Consider the following 24,606-nt stretch of genomic DNA (forward strand, 5'->3'; position numbering starts at 1 on the left):
CAGCGGAGACCTGAACCAGTAGCGCTGCGCTGTGGGACAGGAGTCTTAGCCCTAGGCTATAGGAGCTCTCCTTAAAGTTTTGTTTGGATTCAAACCCCTGTTCAGATACCCGCTACTAGCGTACTGAGCCACAGCGCTATTTGTCAGATGCCTTACACACATTCCCCAATTACAAATAGCATTAGTAACTAGTGACACCCAAGAATAATAAAGGGAAGGCAACACCCCGCCCTGTATGTAGTGTACCGCTAATTAAGGTGCACCAGATGATTCTCTGAGGTTCCGCTGGCTTTTCAAAATGGTGACCAGCCTGTGAGAAAAGATGGGGGAAAATGTTATGTGGCAAGGTGGGGTATTCTGTTTCTAGAAAACATTGCGGAAGTGTGCATAATCTGTTTTATCCCCTATATCTGGTATTTTATGGATATATCTATATACATACCCACACGCACTTAAATATATATATATATATATATACACACAAACATAGCTATATATGTATATATACACACACCACCGTGAAACCAACCGGGTAGATAAATACTGTCTATGTGAACCCAATAGGGTAGATAAATACTGTGTATTTGTAGGTAAATAAATACTGCACAGTAGATTTTTAAATTATTAATGAGCTGAGTCCCAGCTACCGTAATAGAGCAGGTTCCCTGATTTGCATGTAGGAAAATGCCGGGTAGAGGACTCTACTGCAGGGAGGAATGTAGCTATATTTCAGCAGCATGAAGTATGGAAAAGCTAAAAACCCCAGAGACAGGGTTTGTTGCCTAGCGACAGTGAGACCTGGGAGCCCGCTGAGTAAAGCGGGTTATAAAACTTTTACTCACCCCTCCTTGCAAAGAAATCCTCCCTGCACAGCCAGGAGAGGAATGAGCCTTCAGTCTGAGACCCCACACACACTGGAGCGGCGTGCTGCAGCGGCGCGGGGAGCGGAGAGAGCCCGCCGTACAGAGCGGGAGTTAGCTCCGCCCCCCCTGCCAATGTATCCCCCGGCCGCCTTGCTGCGGTCGGGGTGCGGGTAAATGTAACCCCCGGGCGCCTGTTTGCTGCTGCCGGGGAGCGCCCGTATATTGTAAATGTAACTCCCCGGACGCCTGTATGCTGCGGCCGGGGAGCGGTGTGTAACCCCCGGCCGCCTTGTATATGCTGCGGCTGGGGAGCGGTGTGTAACCCCCCCCGGCCGCCTGTATGCTGCGGCCGGGGAGCTGAGAGTCTGAGCCCGCCGCCGGACGGAGCGGGAGTTAGCTCCGCCCCTCTGTTCCGGCGCCACTTTTAAATTTAAAAACCGCTATGTATTACCCGGCTGCTTGTATGCTGCGGCCGGGTAGTGTAAATGTATCACCCGGCTGCCTGTCTGCTGCAGCCGGGGATTGAAGAGCGCTGAGCCCGCTTACAGAGCGGGCTGAAGCTCCGCCCCCCACATAATGGCGCCAAGTTCAAACTAGAAAGTGCGCCCTCTCCTCTGCTGATGCACTGCAGCGTTATAAGGGGGTTAGAGGTTATGCAGGACACAATGCAGTAAAGACCATCACATCTAAGTGCACATATTATGTAAAATCACACATCAGTCTGGAGGGGGGGAGATTGTACTCACCACTGTCCTTCTTCTGATGGAGTGGCCCCGACACGCGCCGCACGCAGCGGTGTCCGGCCTGAATCTTCTGTGATGGAGTGGCCCCAACACGCGCCGCACGCAGCGGTGTCCGACCATTTTTGATACAAACCGCTGCCATGCTGCCGGAATCTTCTGCTGGATGGAGTGGCCCATACACGCGCCGCACGAGCGGGGTCCGCCAACTCAGGAGAGCTCAGTGTCTCCCTCAGCCGGGGCCCATCCCGAGCCGCACGCAGCTGCGATGGGACCCCGCCGGCAGCTCCCGCGGTGCAGACTGGCAGTGGCAGAGCTGCCAGTCTGTGCGTGTGTGAAAGAAAAATAAAATAATAAAGAAAAAAGAAAAATTTCTTCAGCTAAACCCAAGTGAACCAGCTCACCTCGGGCACTAAACTAAGACTGGCTTGGAGGGGAGATAGTAGGGGAGGAGCTAGCCACAGTGTGAGAATTTTTAAAGTGCCAGCTCCCAATTACTACCTACTATTTCCCCATTGTAACTACACTCCAGTGGCCCCTAGTGGATGAAGGAGAAACTTTAAATATTAAAAGGAAACACCACTAAAACAGCTGGTTTGGGAAATAATGCTTTGATTATTGACCCTCTTGCAGCTCAGATCTGCTTAGACATGGATATTAGGGGAGTGTCACCAGGCAAGGAGAAATACAAGGTGTCCCTGTTTGCTGATGACGTTCTCCTTACTTTAACTTCACACCATATATCTCTTCCCAAATTATTCTAAACCCTGACTGAATATGGTTCCCTCTCGGGTTAGAAGGCAAACGTCTCTAAGATGTAATCACTCGCCCTCCATATACAGACCACAGTCTTGGACCTCCTGCCCACAACTATAATTTTGCTTGGCTCTCCTCTAAAATGACATATCTGAGGGTCTACTGTATATTGCAAGTCATTATAAATGTTTACATGCAGCAAACTTTCCCCTTTTCTTCACTAGCGTGACATTATCATTTCATGTTTGGGCAGGATAATGACAATTAAGATGAACCGCATGCCCCAACTGATCTACCTCTTCCAAACCCTCCCTGTATCTGGCCCTGTAAAAATCCTTAATGCAACTACACAGGTGGTTTGTTCAATATGTCTGGAAGATGAGACCGCCCCTTATTAGTTTTCTCACCCTCCGGCGCCCAATCACCAATGGTGTTACTGGTTTACCTGATGCTAGCCTCTATTATTATACAACCAGTGCTGCAAGTATGGCGGTACTGCATACCGGTAAGAAATTGCCAGCCGGCTCCTGTGAGCTCTGATTGGCTAAGGTTAGGGTATTGGAGGATGTTGGATCAATCAGGAATGCTCAATCTGATTGGGCCAAATTTAAAAAATTGACCTCAGTAGCAAGGCACTTTCTCTCAAGCCATCGTCATGACTACAGCAGCATAAGATTTTTTGGATTGGAAAAAATCAGTCTAGGTATCCGTGGAGGGGACCTCACGCACGAACTCCTCAAAAAAGAGAGTGAGTGGACCTTCAAATTAGGCACACTTACACTGCATCGACTGAATGAGTATAACAACTACGGTGTCTTTATCTGATCCAACATACGTGGAAGAAAAGGAGAAAAAAAAGAGACCCAAATATGCTCTTCTTATATTCCATATGTTAGGTAGGGATTTGATATACACTACTTATCCACACCTTACATATGGACTACTAATTCCCATAAGTATTCACTTGTATTCCTAATTCCAGCTCCTATTATCTACCTCTTTTACTTACCCACAAAACACCCTTTTATGATTACTCCTACCCTTGCCCTGCATTATACTTCAGCCCGCCCTCCAAACTAATACTTCCCCTTCTCACATATAACCCCATGACATACCTATCTATCCCCACTTATTACATACCTCTTTATCCCTATTCACTATGGCTGACCTTCTATGCATATCACATACAGTTTCTTCACCTTTTTCAATATATGCAGCTCCTCTCTATTCCAAGAACACTCATGGTCTGCAACCACTACTCGTGCACTATCACTTTTATGTTGTTAACACAATTAGTCTCATATTGACTTTCACGTATATTTTATAGCTAGCACCTTCTAGTGACATTTATTATTACCAGTTATTTATATAGCGCACACATATTCCGCAGCGCTTTACAGAGAATATTTGGCCATTCACATCAGTCCCTGCCCCAGTGGAGCTTACAATCTATATTCCCTATCACATGTACATGCACACACATTCATGCTAGGGTTAATTTTGTTGGGAGCCAATTAACCTACCAGTATATTTTTGGATTGTGGGAGGAAAACGGCGTACCCGGAGGAAACCCACGCAAGTACGGGGAGAATATACAAACTCTACACAGTTAGGGCCATGGTGGGAATCGAACCCATGACCTCAGTGCTGTGAGGCACTAATGCTAACCATTACACCATCCGTACTGCCCTCTAGTGACACACTGCTAGCACCCTCTAGTGACACACCGCGTTCTGCAACTAATCCAGTAAACTTCTCCTCTTTTCTTTTCCTTTTTCATACTCCGTTGTATTATCATGTTATTTCATTGTGTGGCAACTGTAACAGCTGCCTAGCAACCGCACACCACAAAACATTTTGTTTTGTTTGCACTTCCATCATAATCATTTATATGGGTTGCTAGGCAACCGCCCTTTACACAGTACCTTATTCTGTTTCCGCCCTTGGCGTCTCCTTTGGTTACCTGGCAACTACATACCACGGAGCATATTGCTCCCGTTACATCTTCACTGATGGCCGCCCGCATTTGCCAATAGGCAAATGCTTACTACAGAGCATCTTGCCTTTCCTATACTTTAGCCTCCAGCCACCTTTACTAGGCAACAACAGATCACGGAGCCAGTGGCGTAACTACTGCCCCCGCAGTCCTCGCGGTGGCTTGGGGGCGAGGGCTGCGGGGGCGCCACTGATTTACAGCAGACTGACATGCGGACGAGCGTCCGCATGTCAGTCTGCTTTCTCCTTCCCTCCGCCGCTTGTTGGAGGGACACGGAGGGTACAGCCTCTCCTGTGTCCCTCCTGCTGCATCATCTCCGGCGGCCGCGGGTCTGATAGGGAGAAGTGCCGTCCGTGAGCTCTAATTGGCTCACGAACCGGCACTTCCCCCTATTAGACCCGCGGCCGCCGGAGATGATGCAGCAGGAGGGACACAGGAGAGGCTGTACCCTCCGTGTCCCTCTAAAAAGCGGCGGCGGCGGGGGGGGGGGGGGGGGGGGGATGATATCTGGCACTGGGGGGAATATCTGGCACTGGGGGGAATAACTGGCAGGGGAGGGATATCTGGCACTGGGGCATTGTCTGGCACTGGGGGCATATATGGCACTGGGGGGGGGATATCTGGCACTGGGGCATTATCTGGCACTGGGGGGGAATATCTGGCGGGGGGGGGGGTGGATGTCTGGCACTAGGGGGAATAACTGGCAGGGGGGGGATATCTGGCACTGGGGCATTATCTGGCACTGGGGGGGAATAACTGGCAGGGGGCGGGATATCTGGAACTGGGGCATTATCTGGCACTGGGGGCATATATGGCACTGAGGGGGAATATCTGGCAGGGGGGGGATATCTGGCACTGGGGCATTATCTGGCACTGGGGGCATATATGACACTGGGGGGGAATAACTGGCAGGGGGGGGGATACCTGGCACTGGGGCATTATCTGGCACTGGGGGCATATATGACACTGGGGGGGAATAACTGGCAGGGGGGGGGGATATCTGGCACTGGGGCATTATCTGGCACTGGGGGCATATATGGCACTGGGGGGGAATATCTGGCAGGGGGGGGATATCTGGCACTGGGGCATTATCTGGCACTGGGGGCATATATGGCACTGGGGGGGAATATTTGGCACTAGGGGCATATATGGCACTGGAGGGGGGGAATATCTGGCACCGGGGGCATATATGGCACTGGGGGGGGGATATCTGGCACTGGGGGCATATATGGCACTGGGGGGGGGGGCATATCTGGCACTGGAGGCATATTTGGCACTGGGGGGGAATATATGGCACTGGGGGCATATTTGGCACTGGGGGGGAATATATGGCACTGGGGGCATATCTGGCACTGGGGGCATATGTGGCACTGGGGGGGAATATCTGGCACTGGGGGCATATGTGGCACTGGGGGGGTATATGTGTACCTGGCACATGGGGGGGGGGGCTATATTTGGCACTGGGGCATGTGAGTACCTGGCACCGTGGGGGAATATCTGGCACTGGGGACATATGTGGCACTGGGAGCACAGCCCTAGCAACGAGCATGACACACAGTGCATGAAACACCTGGCAACGAGCATGACACACAGTGCATGAAACACCTGGCAACGAGCATGACACCCAGTGCATGAAACCCCTGGCAACGAGCATGACACCCTGAGCATGAAAACCCCTGGCACCGTGCATGGAACCAAGAGCATGAAACCCCTGGCAACGAGCATGACACCCAGTGCATGAAACCCCTGACAACGAGCAGGTAATTGAAAAGTAATTAGAAGCCTTACTGTAGGACTTAATGTGTAATGGGCATTACGGTGTGTGGCATAATGTATCACGGACATTGCGGTGTGTGTCATAATGTGTCACAGGCATTACGGTGTATGGTATACTATATCGCGGGCATTGTGATATGTGGTATAATGTCTCAGGGTCATTGCAGTGTGTGGCATAATGTATCACGGACATTGCGGTGTGTGTCATAATGTGTCAGGCATTACGGTGTGTGGTATACTATATCACGGGCATTGTGGTATGTGGTATAATGTCTCAGGGTCATTGCAGTGTGGCATAATACATAACGGGCATTGCGGTGTGTGGCATAGGGTGTAACGGGCAGGGCATTGCGGTATGTGTCACAGGCATTACGGTGTATGGTATACTATATCACGGGCATTGTGGTATAATGTCTCAAGATCATTGCAGTGTGTGGCATAATGTGTCACAGGCATTGTATGTGCTATAATGTATCGGGCATTGCAGTGTGTGGCATAATGTATCACGGACATTGCGGTGTGTGTCATAATGTGTCACAGACATTGTATGTGCTATAATGTATCAGGGGCATTGCAGTGTGTAGCATAATGTATAACGGGCATTGCGATTCCTGTCATAATGTGTCACAGGCATTACGGTGTGTGGCATAATGTGTCACGGGCATTACGGTGTGTGGCATAATGTGTCGGGGGCATTACAGTGTGTGCATATTGTGTCGTGCATTATTGTGTGTGGAATAATGTCTAAGGGCATTGCAGTATGTGGCATAATGTATACTGGGCATTACTATAATGAGGAAAAATGACAAATAATGTAAGGGGCATGAATCAGGATTATTTTTCTTTCCTGTGGTGGCCAACGTATGGGCGTGCAGGTTGCAGAACTGGGGTATAAGGTAGTCTTTTCCTGCAATGCCACGCCCCTTTATGCGAAACCACGCCCATTCCAACGAAACCACACCCCTTATTTTGCCGCGCGCGCATATTTATCCCTTTCTTGCTCCCAATTATGTAGCATGAAGGAGGGAGGGGGGGGGGGGGGGGGGGCGCCGAAGAATTTTTTGGCTTGGGGGAGAAAAATTTCTAGTTACGCCACTGCACGGAGCATAATGTTCCCTTCACACTTCTGCCGGCAGCTGCCTGCACCCATTACGCTATATCTTTTGATTACACTCCCTTTTACATAACCAGGACTACACTATGATGCCTACATTATGACGCCTCCTGACTCTCATTACCCTCTGTGTAATGGATGTTGACCTCAGCTGCACGGTTACATCTATTACACGGCCAGTAACCACAACCAGAATTATAGTATCACGCCCCCTGTCTCTCATTTGTTACCCTCCGTTACCTGGCAACATCTATCACACGGCCAGTATGATACATTTACTCATAAGCAATTAACAACTATATTGGCCGCATTACCCCAGCTCTTCATTTCATCCCAGCATTAAATATATTGGCTGCATTACCCCAGCGTTTCATTTCTTTCTATACAACAAACAACAGCTTTAATCAGTGTATTTATGGTTTACTTCACTTAAATGTATTACTCTATGACTCTTATTGGTTGCTCAACCTGTCTATCACACCACAACAGGAACTAGTTCATACCTCATCAGTCATGTGATCTTTTTATCCAATCAGGTATTAGTATTGCTTTCTGGATCACTTCCTGGAGAACCCCCTCCCACTCCACTAATTCCTATCACTCACTTTAGATGAGGGTACATAAGGGGCAATAGGGCACCCCCAATACACCAGGTGAACAAGCCCACACACTGGTGAAATGCGCGTCCACATCTTAGTCCATCTGTGGACTATCGTAGTCTCAACTCCTGGTAAAATCATGTATTTTTTTTTAATTATTACCATTTTTTTTCATTTACCTAAACAGTGTAATTTTGTGTTTGACTGATAACCCTATGTGATACTATCATATATTGCCCCATATCCAGGGCACCTTTGAATTAGTAAAGGCAATATGCCTACTATTTTGCAATTCTCCTCCCCACTCTCTATTTTCTCAATTTCAGTATTATTACTGTTTACCATCTTTGACAGACATTTAATCCAGCCCAATTAGGTCGCTTTAAGACTATCATCTTTCTATTTTACACCTGTAAAAGAGGATTCCCACAATTCTACAGCCATACCACACTGGTTGTGCCCGATCTCGTCCAATCTTGGAAGCAATACAGTGTTGGGCCTTGCCAGTACCTGTTTGGGAGACCACCAGGGAATACATGGTGCTGTAGAATCAATAGGGACCTATCGCATGGTCATTTCCCGTGCAAGGTGTCAGGACAAATTCTCTTCATTTAGCGAGCTACTATTATTATTATTATCTGCTGGTTCTCTGGGCACATCTATACATTACATCTGTCGAAGTCAAAAAAAAATATTACATAAAGAGAACATAAAAGCTCTACACACATATAACTCGCTATACTTGCAAATACGAGCAGCGAGCACAGCAATATATGGTAACACACGCATTGACACGGACATGCCACAGAGATGGCTTCGACACTTATTTCATACAGTACATAATTATAATAATATCAAGCGCCAGACATCATGATGATTTAAAATTATATATATTGAAGTAATGTCATGTATGTGTATTATTTGAACAAAACAAGATAGGCCTGTCATGTTTACTATTGAAACGACCAGATTAATGTGTGGATTCATTTGATACTTGTTATTAAGTTGTAGGACATTGCAACACGGAGTTATGATTACATGTATAAAATCTAAAATCACTTTTGTTAGAACAATGGATGTTCCGAATAGGTAATGAACAGGAAACTCAGGCCAGTCCCTTTGTACATCCCCAAGGCTGAACCTGTTCAGCATATACAAAGAAACTAGTGACTCAATCATGAATGAAAGAGTCCCCTCCCCCAGAAACTAGTTAACACATTTTGCTGATCACACAGGAAGGTAGTTCCTGTTTTTGGTCTCAGAGTTGCTGTAAGGTCTGAGACGATGATGGAGTTATTGCCAGCTCAGTTCCTGTTTTGGTCTCAGCGTAAGATGGAGTCCCGGCCTGATTTTAGAGAAAGAGAGAGTTATAAGCATTGAGGGAATGGTATTGTATCGCTGGCCTGTAACTGCATGTAACTGTATGTAATTGTATGTAACTATGTTTTAACTGCTTACTGTGTGAGTTGTATTCATGTAACTATAGGTATACTGTACTTTGTAATATATATTGAATCCATATCCTTTTTAATAACAAATATATACATCAATGAGCTTTGGAACTCAGATAATGTGTGGGTGTATTTTTTTCTCTTATGGGATACAGTGTTTTGCGATGTACAGCGCACTTTTATCGTATATGGTAATAAGATGCGCCTGGCGTATGCAATATATATTAGAGCGGGCATTTTAAATATTTGTGAGAAATCAAAATGGCATTCTTACATCATAACATTGTAAATTTTCTGTGCCATTCTCAGTGTATTAATTCTAACTTACACCTTCCTTTTCATTAAACTCTCATCACAAAGGACTCCCCATTTTCCCCTGCGCTGGTTTACATCATCAGGGGTCATGGAGGAAATTCCAGAGTGAAAGCAGATTCAATCTGTCTTCCTTCTCCCGAAGGGCCTGTTTCTGCATTTTGGCACTGTCAACCAGCCGTTCACTATCTCAGGTACACGGCTGGTAAGTAGACGCCATAGGGGACAGTAGGCACCCAGGGAATTCATCACCTCTCATTTCTTTCATTTTTTCCCTGGCTAATACTTTGTAAAGGAAGGAAGACACAACAGTATATTTACAGTTATCATCACCACAATACACATTTTCCTTTACCAGGTATAAGTTGAGTGTGAGAAATTTATCATTTGATCAATGCAGATCAGTATAAGCCTTTGATGGTCATTTGTACCTTCTTGACTATATATACAAGCTCCCCTTGAGCTGCATACATATTTTGCCAGATTGTGATTACTTTATATATTAACTATAATATAGATTAGTTGATTTATTATTATTATTATTATTATTATTATGAATTTTTCTTCTTAACTTTGTGAACTAACAAACTACAGCTGACCACTACAATGATTGGCAGAACATTGCAATCACTTAATGACCAGCTGTGACATATCCCATAGTCTATAAACTGGATAAATGGGACGGTAATCACTAGGAAAGGTTTTTAATGCATATCAATAAAGTTTAAATATTTTATATTCACACAATTTATTCAAGAGTGCCCCAACACAAGAGTCTTCTTTTCTCTCTGTACATATTATACAACCAGTACCGGTAAGAAATTGCCAGCCGGATCCTGTGAGCTCTGATTGGCTAATGAACCGGCTTGCCTCATTTAAGTAGATACACGCCGCCGCCAGAGTCGAACTGACACAGCAGCAACAGCAGCGGGGGAAGGAAGGGGGGGGGCAGGATATTCACTGTGTGGCATTTGTATATCAGGCACTATGAGGCATTTGTGTATCTGTCAGTGTGGGGCATATGTGTATCTGGCACTGGAGGTAGGGCATATGTATATCTGGCACTGTAGAGGCATATTTGTATGTGGCACTGCTGGGGCATATCTGGCACTGCTGGGGGCATATGTGTATCTGGCATGGTGGGGTCGTATCTGGCACTGTGGGGGCATGTGTGTATCTGGCACTGTGGGGGCATATGTATATATGGCACTACTGGGATTATATATGTATCTGACCCCCAATATGTGTATCACACCCCCATTTTCATTGGATACGCCCTGTGTGGCCACACCCATTTTTTGTTGAGCGCTCGCACACAGTACCACTAAGAAATTTTTTCTACTTGCACCACTGTATACAACTCATCTGAGCCAGGCGGTGGCTAGGTTTGCATTGTCGCAGGTACCTAGCTGGGTCTTGATAAAAGCTAATTTATGTAATGTACCTGTCAAAGTCAGAAAAATGTCTCTATGCACGTTGCCATATTTGCACCGCACACTGGTCCGCGCTGCGCATGCGTACGCTCTCCCGTGACTGCGCATACCCGCAATAGCGTGCACTCGCAGGCGCGGTATGCGTATTTACGGTAGAGTTTATGTAGTCGTAGCGTGCGACTCATTCGTTACATATTTTCACAATTAATGTAGTTTATAGATCATGATCCCTTTGATAGTTTCTGAAAGTTTGGTTAATATAGAAGGTCCCTGTTTAAAGGAATCCCTCTTTGTATTGTACGAAGGGTCTAACAGGAATCATACAGCAGTGTTTGGTACCCATCGGAAGAGTATTTAATTAGTAATATTCCGGTGTTGGTTTGGAGCGTATTAATCGCTCGTGCGAATAGTTATGGACATAAGAAGTTTATGTCCATTTCTATTATTTACTCATACTCAGGTATGCGGCGGGAAACCCAGTTTCCCACCCACCTGAGCTGTTGGAAATCGTCACAGCCCACCTGTATGAATCACCCTATGACCTTTTGTTGTGATACAGGGTCGAATTCCTTCATCCAATGGACAATGGGATTGTAGGGACTATGAGATTGCATTGTGTGTGGGGCATAAATAGGCAGGCCGACCATATCCAACTCTCACTCTCTCATCAACGGTTATCTGCTGATAGCCGGGAGCTGGATATCGAGGCGCATGCGACCATACCCTTTGTGCGTAAGTTTTCTCTCCGTAATCATTGTCTTTCTGTGAGCCAATTTCTCTCATCTCTCTCCGTCTCTCTCTCTCTCTCTCTCTCTCTCTCCTCTTTTCTCTTATATCTCTCATAGTATTATAGCATTATATTGTATTGCATTTAGGTCAGTGTAGTATTGTCTTTTTGTATTTATTGTTTAGTTCTGTGGTTAGGAAGTCTCTGTTATATTGTAGTGTATCACTTGTACTGTTATCCCCTTTTTACAAGTATATAAGAGATAATACAGTTAATAGGCTTTGGACCCTAAACCAGTATCTGTGTATTTTCTATAGTGTTAAGTGTTCACTTGAGCGTCGGTGTTGCTCAAGCAGCTTTTTAGTTAGTCAGGTTACACAAGGTTGCACTTACACCCTGTATTCACATTAAGGTATTCTGTGTATTTCATTAGTATAAGGTCTAGACATAAAGGTATAGCATTGTGAGCGTCTGCACCGCTGGTGACCTCCTCGTGGTCTCGAGCGTAAGCTACGCCATAGCGAATCATTACTCTAGTCATAGCCAATAACGTGTCCTGTGATCACTGGGCCGCGAGCGAACGTGACGCTTGAGCGTCTCGCCTACGGCTGAGCGATCGTTACGCAGATAGCGTACCCTTACGGTACTTCTTAAGCAAACAGCGTACAGTGTTCTTAGACTTCATAAAGGGTTGTTTATACGACAAAGGAATTTAGCATTGTCATACCCTTCTTCCACGGTAGGATTAGACCCTACAAATAGACCCAAACAGGTTTTTTCTTTTTTTTCTTTTTACCTGCTCTTTTACCTCTGGTACATTTGGATTTTACATTCAAAACCTTCTCTTTCTCCTTTGGGTTTTGTGTTCCCAATCTAAAAAAGATTGGTTCAAGTCACCAACCAATCCAGGGTTATCATGCTCCAAGGTATCATATCTATTCGATACCCTCAAATCATAGTCAATATAAGAAAAAACCTAATGTAAAGAAAAAAGGGACAGCAGTGATGACTACAATTGATAAGTCATTATTAGAAACTAAAGTGTTTAATTTAACTAAAAAAGAATTAACCACTCACGAAATGCAGGTATTACAAAAGGGGCTGAAGTTTGCACCTACTAGTCAGCCTAAATCATTTGACTTGTTTCTTGACGTGCAGAAATTTACACGGAAATTGACAGTCAAAAGATTCTTTCTCAACAAAGAGAAAGATGAAATTGGAACTCAACCAGAAATGGAACAGTCCAAAACAGGCTTCAGAGCTCCTTCAACATTCTACCCGACTCATTGTAAAGGTAGTTGCATTGACACATTTAATAAAGTAGTTTCAAAAGAAATAGAGGAAATAATTAAGATTAAGAAGAGAACTAAGCTTAATTTGAGTAAAAAGGAATTTGCTGCCCTGAAATCTTTAAAGGAGGATAAATCAATAAATATTAAACCGGCTGATAAGGGTGGTGGGGTGGTCCTTATGGACAAGGAGGCTTACATGGGAGAAATCACCAAACAGCTAAGTGATACTAAGACTTACAAAAAATTAAAAGGTGACCCTACACTGAGGATTATGAGGGAATTGAAGGAATTAACCACAAAGGCACTTAAACAGAAGGTGATAACACAGGCCGAGTTTGATTTTCTTAATATAAAAGATCCCTCCATGCCCTCAATCTATGTCCTCCCTAAAGTCCATAAGGACCCCCTCCACCCCCCGGGACGCCCTATTGTCTCTGGATGCAATAGTGTCACAAGCAATCTATCAGCTTTAGTTGACTACTATTTGCAACCTTTAGTGCAGAATACAAAGGCTTATTTAAAAGACACCAGTGATGTAATACGTAAACTCTCTAACTATGAGTGGTGTGAAGGTGATTGCTTATGTAGTGCGGATGTAAGCACACTTTACACAATCATTGAGAAAGAGAAGGGTCTGGCGGCAGTGTCATACTTTTTGAATTTAAGCACTTTAGCGGAAGACTTGAAAAACTTCATTTTGGAAAGTATTTCATTTATCTTAGTCAATAATTATTTTATATTTGACGGGATGTTTTATGTACAGTTAACTGGTACTGCCATGGGCACCAGGTTCGCCCCCAGTTATGCAAATTTATTTATGGCCCATTGGGAAGAATTGACAGTATATAATGGTGCCATTCTGGGGGCGGGCCTGGTGCTCTGGCAGCGTTTTATCGATGACGTACTCTTTATATGGAGAGGCGATCATTGTGAGTTGACAAACTTTTGCACTTTATTGAATTCCAATACCATGTCAATTAGACTTACATTTAATACTAGTACTGTAGAAATTTCATTTTTAGATCTTAATATATATGTAGATATGGGACATTTAAAGACAAAAACTTTTCGTAAAGCGACTGACTCGAACAGCTTTATTGACATTACGAGTCAACACCACATAAATTGGTTAGAATCTATCCCCTTTAGTCAATATATTCGGATTAAAAGGAACTGTACTGATAGTGAGATGTGCAATGAGCAACATAATGCTTTATCAGAGAGATTCATTGCAAAGGGTTATTCTGAGGACTCATTGAGAAAAACAAGAGAAAAAGTGGACACCATCAATCGGGTGGATCTTCTTAAAGAGAGGGAAGAGCATGAGGCTACAAAGGATCAGAATTTTCAATGGGCTTTTGTTAGCCAATATAATTCAAGACATAAGGAGATTGAACGAATTTTTAAAAACAATTGGAAATTATTAAAACAGGATTCATTGTTAGGAAGTGCACTCCCTGATAAACCACTTTTTATTTATAAAAGGGCACCATCTTTAAAAAATCATTTGGTGAGGAGCCATGTTGAGAATAATCCCCGACAAAGCATACGCACAAAGGGCTTTCACCGTTGTGGTGATTGCCTAATGTGCAAAACAGTTAAATGTAAGGACAGGAAAACCACCAATTTGACTATAAAAGGGAAATCTGTAGAAATTAAGGAATTCATCACCTGTCACTCGAAGAATATTATTTATATTTTGGAGTGTGCTTGCGGCTCTTATTATGTGGGTAAAACCACTAGATGTTTAAAAGTAAGAGCCGCAGAGCACATTTATAATATTCGTAAAGGGTTAATTACGCATACTGTCTCCTCACATTTTAAAACATGTCATGAATCGAGTGAATGTAAAATAAAAAGCTTTTATGGTTTACAACAGATACAACCGAATTGGCGATCAAAAGATATAGATAAAAGACTGTCTCAAGCAGAAATGAGATGGATACACCATTTAGATACACTTGCCCCTAATGGGCTTAATGGTGATTTCGAGTTGAAATGTTTTTTAACGTGACTGTTTTTGAACTTGATTGTGTCCATTTGATTCATGACCGGTTTTACCTTTTTATATATAGATGAAAACATATCCTTTTTTCTTACTTATTTTTCTTACCATATTGCTGCTATTTTCTGTATACTAATACTCTTTTCTATTTGAGGTGCTGCTAATATAATTTTATGTATTTAAATAATGGAGGGACACTTGCAATCGGAATGTGTAACAGCTTAACTTGAGGATTTTCTATAAAGTGGAATACATCAACATTGTAACTACCGGGATCGGACTTCCTGAAAGAGCTGGAACGCAAATCGCGGTCATATGGAACTTCCGGTCGCGGTGGAACGCACGGCCATCTTGTTTCCGGTCTTGCGCGGCCGGGACTACACGCCGATTAGCGGTGATTTAGAACAGCTGCTTTGTGTATTAGTTAGGGTATTTAGGGAGACGGAGGGGAGAGTACCACACGCTTCTGAAGAACCATTTAAGTTCGAAACGCGTTAAGCGTATACTCTCCCGTTTTACCTGTGACCCCGTTTGAGTATTACCATCTCCATTGGACGCTGAGGAACTGTGTGGGATTCTGGTTTCCGGAGCCATTACCCGTGGGTAAACTATCTGACCCTTTCCAGACCTCGCCTCCTGTGGCTGTACTTCTCATTGGGGATTCATGTATATGCTTTTTTCATCTACTTTGATGTAAGTGCAATGTTTTTAAAAAATAAACCTGTGTTTTAAAAAAAAGGATAATTGCACTATTGCACTTTTTCGTGCTGTCTATCTTTTATGAGGTTTAGCTGCATGTGATATCGGCGCTGGACACTAAAAGGATTGTTATTCTCCAGTCCTTTGTTGCTGTACTGCCAATGAGGATTTATCCTAATGCGATTGATTCCATCTGCTGGGTGTAAGTGCAATATTAAAATAAATTCAAGCACCTTTTAAAGGTTAATTGCACTATTGCACTTTCTTTTTGTCTTATATCTATGAGAATTAGAACCACCTGCGTCTAACCAACGTTGGATCCTTTGAAATACCGGTGTATGTGATCAATTAATTTTATCTACCCACTGGGTGTGTGTTTGTAAACCTGGGTTTCTATAGGAGCGCTTTAAGGCTATATCTCTCTTTATTCCTCAACTCTTACTTCTATATGGCATAATCCAGCATTTCTGCCAGGTTACAACTGCAGTCACTTTTCTATATGGATTGAAAGGAGCGTTAGGGTGGTATCCAATCTCCTTAATTCAGGTCACTGCGTCTCTCTGGGTTCTCTACAACATAAACTTCAGCTACCCTCTATCAACTGTATTGCTTATTTTCAAATCCACAACTTTATCAACTCCATCCCCCTCGGCACTTGGACTGGACCTCTGACCCTACTTGAGTCTCTACGTCGCTGTAGCCCTCTCTTAAAGAGCATAAATTCTATACTATACAACTTTATCCAAGTCAAATTACCAACCACTCCAAGTCACGAGATTCAGTGGGAAAGGTTATTTGGATTTGGGGAGTCCACCTGATGAGGATACATTGCAAGTTATATTTGAGAGTGAGTCTCTATTGACTATTTCTTCCTTAATGAAAGAGGATGCATCAAAATTTTATTACAGATGCAAAAAATGTATAGCTCTGTCTCAGACCGATGTTGGAGGGGTTCCGGTCTGAAGATCGACAGTATCTAGGTCGACAATGTTTAGGTCGACCACTATAGGTCGACAGTCACTAGGTCGACATGGATGGCAGGTCGACGGGGTTTCTAGGTCGACGGGGTTTCTAGGTCGACATGTGCTAGGTCGACAGGTCTAAAGGTCGACATGAGTTTTTCACATTTTTTTTCTTTTTTTGAATTTTTTCATACTTAACGATCCATGTGGACTACGATTGGAACGGTAATCTGTGCCGAGCGAAGCGGTAGCGGAGCGAAGGCACCATGCCCGAAGCATGGCGAGCGAAGCAAGCCATGCGAGGGGACGCGGTGCACTAATTTGGGATCCCGGTCACTCTACGAAGAAAACGACACCAAAAATAAATAAAAAAATCCTCATGTCGACCTTTAGACCTGTCGACGTAGCACATGTCGACCTAGAAACCCTGTCGACCTTCAATCCATGTCGACCTATAGTGGTCGACCTAAACATTGTCGACCTAGATACTGTCGATTTGATGAACCACACCCGTGTTGAGGAGGGCACTTACTTACGTATCTGGTTGTCATGCCCTAAAATAGCCCAATTTTGGGATGAGATTTCCCAGCTACAATCACAGGTTCTCAAGGTGTTATTAACAAAGTCACCCTGGTCTTTGAGCTTTTTAAATGAAAGGCAAAAAGATGTCTGGGGCAGTACAGATGGTGTAATGGTTAGCATTACTGACTCTCAGCACTGTTCGATTCCCACCATGATCCTAACTGTGTGGAGTTTGTATATTCTCCCTGTATTTGCGTGGGGGTTTCCTCCGGATACTCCAGCTTCCTCCCACAATCCAAAAATATACTGGTGGGTTATTTGGCTCCCAACAAAAATTAACCCTAGCGTGAATGTGGATTAACCCTGTGTGTACATGTGATAGTGAATATAGATTGTAAACTCCACTGGTGCAGGGACTGAGGAGAATGGCCAACTGTTCTCTGTAAAGCGCTGCGGAATATGTGTGCGCTATATAAATAACTGGTAATAAATAACCTAATGAATGTCTGTATTTGTTTGAGCTTAATTAGTACTTTTATTTTGTATGTGTATCAGGTTTTTATTTCCCTGTACATGGTAATATATTTATTAATAACACGTCCAAACAAAGATGTGTTACATTGTACATGAATGGTGTACTGTAACTGTAGCATTTACTTCCACAGTCAAGCAATTTATCCTGGCATAAACCAGGACTCTTGGAGTAAGACATGTAGCAAGTGCTACCCTTGCTGTGCGACATGTATACAGGGTGCATTACTCCATCCAACTCTTCATGAGACACACAAGGTTATATTATGGACAGAACAAAAAAAATTGAATATAAATAACATTACGATAGGTGCAAATAATGCTGCAAACTAACCTTCCCGATCCATCCTTCATTTGCACTTTGGCATATAGGACATCCACCATTGCTGGGTCATCATTCATATATTCTATTCCAGAGACTTTCACCTGCAGTGGCTTCCCAGCAACAATTTTGCTACAATTAAATTAATAAATAAAAATTATATTATGTGATTTATTTAACCAGTATTAGTTTAACAGAGAGATACTAATATATGAAAGGTAAATGGCCAAGGTAAACAATGCAAAGAAAATCTGTATTTGATGTCATCGAATCCTTATTCCCCAAAGGCACTTGTAATGGATAGAATATGAGTGGATAGGATAGTTTGGTTGGAAAGGACAGTCAGAAGGAACTTTCCACGTGTCAAGCCACACCTAGATATCCTTACACCCCTACTTCAGCCTAACCTACCTATCTCTGGGGATGAAGCTTATTCTCTTCTGTAATATTGTCTCCACTCAACCACAACCCTCTCACCTTACACCTGCCTCCCATTAACCTACATCCCCAAATTGCTTCTCTCCACCAGTATTCCTCTCCTCAACCTTTAAATACGCTCACAGCTCAGTTGTCCTCAAAAAAACCTTCTCTAGACAGTGCCTCTCTTCAACTACCACACAGTTTCTCTTGTCCCATTTGCATTCAGTTTACTCGTACAGCTTATCTATAAAGCTTCCTCTCCTCTCATTTCAAAAGCTTCCTCTCCTCTCATTTCTTCACTGACCCTTCCAATCGACTCAGTCCCCGTCACTTCATCAAAACTGCCCTCACTGATGCCACCAATCTTCTACCAACTAAGTCTGAATTTAATTTCCCCACACTCATCCCCATGGACCCCACTGCCACTCTCATGGACACTGACCACTTTCTCCTCATGTACACCCATTTACTCCACTGGTCTTTGTGGCACCATTCTCTCCTGGTTCCTTCACTAACTCTCCAGACACTCCTCAGTTTATACCCCCAGCTCCTCCTCAAACACCTCTTCTGCATAGCTCACGGCCACAGCTCCCTGATACATTATGAACCCTCATCTCATTCTACACTATCTCACACGGGTGGAAGGGGGCCAGCATGGATACAACCCAAATAGATGTAATATTATACTTCTATACAAAGAGTAGAAAACATTATTTATACGTGAAATCCCTGTACATGTATACATAAAGGGCAATGCTAGGGTGAGTATATCTTCAGTGACACAGATGTCAGGCTTAATCATTTGGTGGGGCACATAAAAACGCTCCACAGATTTAGGCACACTTAACAGTTGTACAAAGACCCATTTTGCCCCATTCTTGCTGACACAATCCGTCTGTGCCCACATTCTAGCTCTGTGTCAGCCACTGTGAACTCTCACGAACAAGGTCCCCTATTCTCCTGCCTTTGTTCTGCTCCTCTTTTGTCCACCTGTGCATCCTTGTATTATGCGTCTTGCATGTTCTGTACTACACCAATTTGTAAAATAGTTTATCTATTATACCTTATGTATTATGCGTCACTGTTTTGTTATTTTTGCATTTATATTTCATGAATGCCCTATATTTTGCCGTTGATACTGTATGTCTTTGTACTATGCTCTATTTCCCACTATGCAGTGCTGCAGAATTTTGAGATGACATATAAATCTACACTGCCAAACTGGCTCTAGAGTCAGACCATCCAGTGGTCAGTGCCCAAATTGTACCATTTGTTCCATTTTCACAGATAATGCATTTTTAATTATTACTTTTTGTTATTCTAAATAAGCAAATTAAACCCGGACTATCTATTTTATGTGACAGTGTGCAAATTATCATCATGAATATCTAAATTTACAGTGCAGACAACTTTGTAGAGCCATATACTCACTCAAGAAATTCCTCTTTGCAGCTCTGTAGCAGCTGAGAAGCCTGTGTCACTTCATTCTCACTCAGCAAAACCAGGGTTCCTATCGTCAGATGAAGCTTTGCTGGGTTCTGGAAAATGGTACTCTCTACCCCACGGTCCTGTACAAATCAAAAATAGGAGCAAAAGTATTTAATCAGATATCTCCCCTCCCTACACACAGTTTTCAATCTTCACTGCAGTGTACAGTGCCTTGCTAAAGTATTCACCCCCATGGCTTTTTGTTACATTACAACCTGTAACTTTTTTTTTTTTTAATCTGAATTTTATGTGATGGATATGCAACAAAATAGTCTAAGTTGGTGAAGTGAAATGAGAAAAATTTATATAAAAGAATTTGTATAAATAAAAATTTGAAAATTGGCATTTGCATATGTATTCACCCTTTGCTATAAAGCCCCTCAAAAGTTCTGTTGCAACCAATTACATTCAGAAGTCACATAATTAGTGAAATGAAGTCCACCTGTGTGCAATCTAAGTGTCACATTATCTGTTAGTATAAACACACCTTTTCTGAAAGGCCCCAGAGGCTGCAACACCACTAAGCAAGAGGCATCACACCATGGAGACCAAGGAGCTCTCCAAACAAGTCAGGGACAAAGTTGTTGAGAAGTACAAGTCAGGGTTGGGTTATAAAAAAATATCCAAATCTTTGATGATCCCCCGGAGCACCATCAAATCCATCATCTTCAAATGGAAAGAACATGGTACCACAACAAATCTGCCAAGAGAGGGCTGGCCACCAAAACTTACAGACCGGGCAAGGAGGGCATTAATCAGAGAGGCAGCACAGAGACCAAAGGTAACCCTGAAGGAGCTGCAGAGTTCCACAGCAGAGACTGGTGTATCTACACATGTGACCACAATAAGCCGTACACTCCACAGAGCTGGGCTTTATGGAAGAGTGGCCAGAAAAAAGCCATTACTTAGTGTTAAAAATAAGAAGGCACGTTTTGAGTTTGCCAAAAGGCATGTGGACAACTCCCCAAATGTATGGAGGAAGGTGCTCTAGTCAGATGAGACTAAAATGTAACTTTTCGGCCACCAAGGAAACCGCTATGTCTGGTGCAAACCCAACACACCCCATCACCCCAAGAACATCATCCCCACAGTGAAACATGGTGGTGGCAGCATAATGCTGTGGGGATGTTTTTCAGCAGCAGGGATTGGGGAAACTGTTTCGAGTCGAGGGAAAGATGGATGGTGCTAAATACAGGGATATTCTTGAGCAAAACCTGTTTCAGTCCGCCTGTGATTTGAGACTGGGACGGAAGTTCACCATCCAGCAGGACAATGACCCAAAGCATACGGCTAAAACAACACTCAAGTGGTTTAAGGGGAAAAATTTAAATGTGTTCGAATGGCCTAGTCCAGGCATTCCCAACCACGGTCCTCAAGGCACACCAACAGTGCAGGTTTTAGTGATATCCAGGCTGCAGCACAGACGATTAAATCAAAATAACTGAGCTACTAATTAAGTCACCTCTGCTTAAGCATGGATATCACTAAAACCTGGACTGTTAGTGTGCCTTGAGGACCGTGGTTGGGAATGCCTGGCCTAGTCAAAGCCAAGATCTCAATCCAATTGAGATTCTGTGGTCAGACTTGAAGATTGCTGTTCACAAGCCGAAACCATCCAACATGAAGGAGATGGAGCGGTTTTGCCTGGAGGAATGGGAAAAAATCCCAGTGGCAAGATGTGGCAAGCTCATAGAGATCTATCCAAAGCGACTTGCAGCTGTAATTGCTGCAAAGGTGGCTCTACAAAGTACTGACTTTAGGGGGGTGAATAGTTATGCACGCTGAAGTTTTGTTACTTTGTCCTATTTGTTGTTTGCTTCACAATAAATAAATAAAAAAAACATCTGCAAAGTTGTAGGCATGTTCTGTGAATGAAATGATGCAAACCTTCAAACAATCCATTGTAATTCCAGGTGGTTAGGCAACAAAACATAAAAAAATGCAAAAGGGGGTGAATACTTTAGCAAGGCACTGTACTTATCTTATTCATTAGTCCAAGTAACAAAAGCTGTTTTATAGACAGCAACAGATTTTTAGGAATTACATTGAATTGCTATTTTATACACTTTTCCAATAGAATAAAAAGAATGCATATAGTAATTCTCATTTAAATATGTATTATTATTTATAAGATTCCACACATTTCTGTAGCGCCATACAGAGCAAAGATACAAAACCAGGTAAACAAATTAATATAATAACTTTTATACATAATTAGAAGTGTAGGTATAGTTATAGTGCATGCCAACTGGCTAATATACACTGCTCAAAAAAATAAAGGGAACACTTAAACAACACATCCTAGATCTGAATGGATTAAATATTCTTATTAAATACTTTGTTCTTTACATAGCTGAATGTGCCGACAACAAAATCACACAAAAATTATCAATGGAAATCAAATTTATTAACCCATGGAGGTCTGGATTTGGAGTCACACTCAAAATTAAAGTGGAAACACACTACAGGCTGATCCAACTTTGATGTAATGTCCTTAAAACACGTCAAAATGAGGCTCAGTAGTGTGTGTGGCCTCCACGTGCCTGCACAACAGCATGTGAAATTGATTGTCAATCAGTGTTGCTTCCTAAGTGGACAGTTTGATTTCACAGAAGTGTGATTGACTTGGAGTTACATTGTGTTGTTTAAGTGTTCCCTTTATTTTTTTGAGCAGTGTAGTATGTGTGATGCATTCTAAGATATTTCTCAGTCTCTAAATCTCACTGGAACATATTTCTTACTTATTTTCAAAATTTCTCATACATGCCACAAAACATAGAATTACTCAGCACACAAACAGTTCAATGGAGATACAAGTAAATCAGAAGTTAACAAAGACTACAAGATTGAATATCCACCTCTGCTAAAGAAGGCAAACAAGAATTTATCATCTAGATGGCCGAAGTATGATCTTCAAACAGAGAACTACAGCTTAAATTCCTGTTTGGCATATATGATAAACCCTTCCGAGAGCCATTGACAGGAATCCAATAATATATGACCTTCAGTGTGTTTGTACATGGTGACATAAAAAGAGCATCATTCCAGTACAACCTTTCCATGAATACAGCACCTAAAGTAGAACTATACCCAGTAGATGGATAATTTCTGCATGGTAAGAAACATCACACAGACATGTGCCTATTATGTGGCTATATTATACAGAGATCAGATCTGCAATCATGTTGTTTGCTGACTGGGGGTAGAAATACTGATTTCTATGAGAACTGACAGAATTCTATTGTAATAGAAACGCCTGACTACTAAAGTAGCTCAGCTCTGAGTAATAATTAGAACACAAGCTATACGTTTTCCAATGCATGGCTGATTTCTGGTCAGTAAACCAACTGGCTGATAACATCTTAAACAAAAGTTGATTATTTTCAGAGGGAATGGGGAAAAAAAATGTAAATAATTAATTTCTGCCCGTGTGGACAACAGATCTTTATGGTGCGCCAATTCCCCAGTAGTGTGTCTCTCAGTTTATAATAGAACATTGGGACCAGTTGTAAATCAAATGGTCATTCCGAGTTGTTCGCTCGCTAGCAGTTTTTTTGCAGCCGTGCAAACGCTATGCTGCCGCCTTCTGGGAGTATATTTTAGATTAGCAGAAGTGCGAACGAAAGGATCGCAGAGCGACTACAAAATAATTTTGTGCAGTTTCAGAGTAGCTTCAGACCTACTCAGCGCTTGCGATCACTTCAGACTATTCAGTTCCTGTTTTGACGTCAAACACGCCCTGTGTTGGGCCAGCCACGCCTGCATTTTTTCGATCACTCCCTGAAAATGGTCAGTTGCCATCCAGAAACGCCCTCTTCATGTCAATCACTCTGCAGTCAACAGTGCGACTGAAAAGTTTCGCTAGACCCTGTGTGAAACTACATCGGCCATTGTAAAAGTACTTTGCGCGTGTGCATTGCGCCGCATGCGCAGATTTTTTGCCTGATCGCTGCACAGCGACCGAAAGCAGCTAGCGATCAACTCAGAATGACCCCCATAGACACAAAAAAAACAACATGTTTTTTCTTTATTTTTCTGTCAGTAGTAGTTATATACTGGCAATATTATGATCTTGTGGTTTGATAATACTGTAAGTATACAGTTCATAGAAGGATCTTCACCTGCTCAATATTTTCCATACTGATGCAATATTTGTTAAAGAAAATACTGAAGACTTCAGGTCAACCTCCAACAACAGATCACATTCAAGGTCAGAGACCAATCCCATCAGTACAAGTGCTTATGACAGTAAATAAAGAGGGCATATACTTTTTAATATTGCATTTCACAATACTTCTTCAATTAAAGATAAGGAGGATCACCATAGGAAGAGTTCTAGGTAATATTGTTATTCCGGTGATATCACTTCTTGAGAGGGACAAAATACTGTCATACTGTAATTGCCTGAAATGTACTCAGATTGAGACATCTTTAAGATGGATTTCAGTATATTTGGCTGGGGTGCTGGGGTGTGCTGCTTGTCCAAAAGCAGTCTTTCCAATCCCTGAGAGTCATGGATGTTATGGAGAACGCGAGACTAAAGCTGATTTTCCAAAAATGCTGGTAATAAAATATTTTGTATTCACCACACATCTGTA

The 24,606-nt window shown here is 42.9% G+C and overlaps 1 protein-coding gene and 1 pseudogene across 4 annotated transcripts in view; one reads left to right on the plus strand and one right to left on the minus strand.

The window, feature by feature from the left end:
• The window catches only part of ASCC1 (activating signal cointegrator 1 complex subunit 1), a 729,419-nt gene that overhangs the window by 451,280 nt on the left and 253,533 nt on the right, over nucleotides 1-24,606 (minus strand). For all 4 annotated transcript variants that reach the window (XM_063961462.1, XM_063961463.1, XM_063961461.1 and 1 more), the window contains exons 6-7: nucleotides 19,952-20,088; nucleotides 18,113-18,232 (exon numbers count right to left, since the gene is read on the minus strand). In XM_063961462.1, coding sequence (XP_063817532.1) covers nucleotides 18,113-18,232; nucleotides 19,952-20,088 — 257 coding nt within the window. The remainder of the gene's footprint in view (nucleotides 1-18,112; nucleotides 18,233-19,951; nucleotides 20,089-24,606) is intronic.
• LOC134896402 (5S ribosomal RNA) lies at nucleotides 8,277-8,395 on the plus strand (annotated as a pseudogene).

The sequence above is a fragment of the Pseudophryne corroboree genome, chromosome 3 (assembly GCF_028390025.1).
Source record: "Pseudophryne corroboree isolate aPseCor3 chromosome 3, aPseCor3.hap2, whole genome shotgun sequence".
Classification (NCBI taxonomy): domain Eukaryota; kingdom Metazoa; phylum Chordata; class Amphibia; order Anura; family Myobatrachidae; genus Pseudophryne; species Pseudophryne corroboree.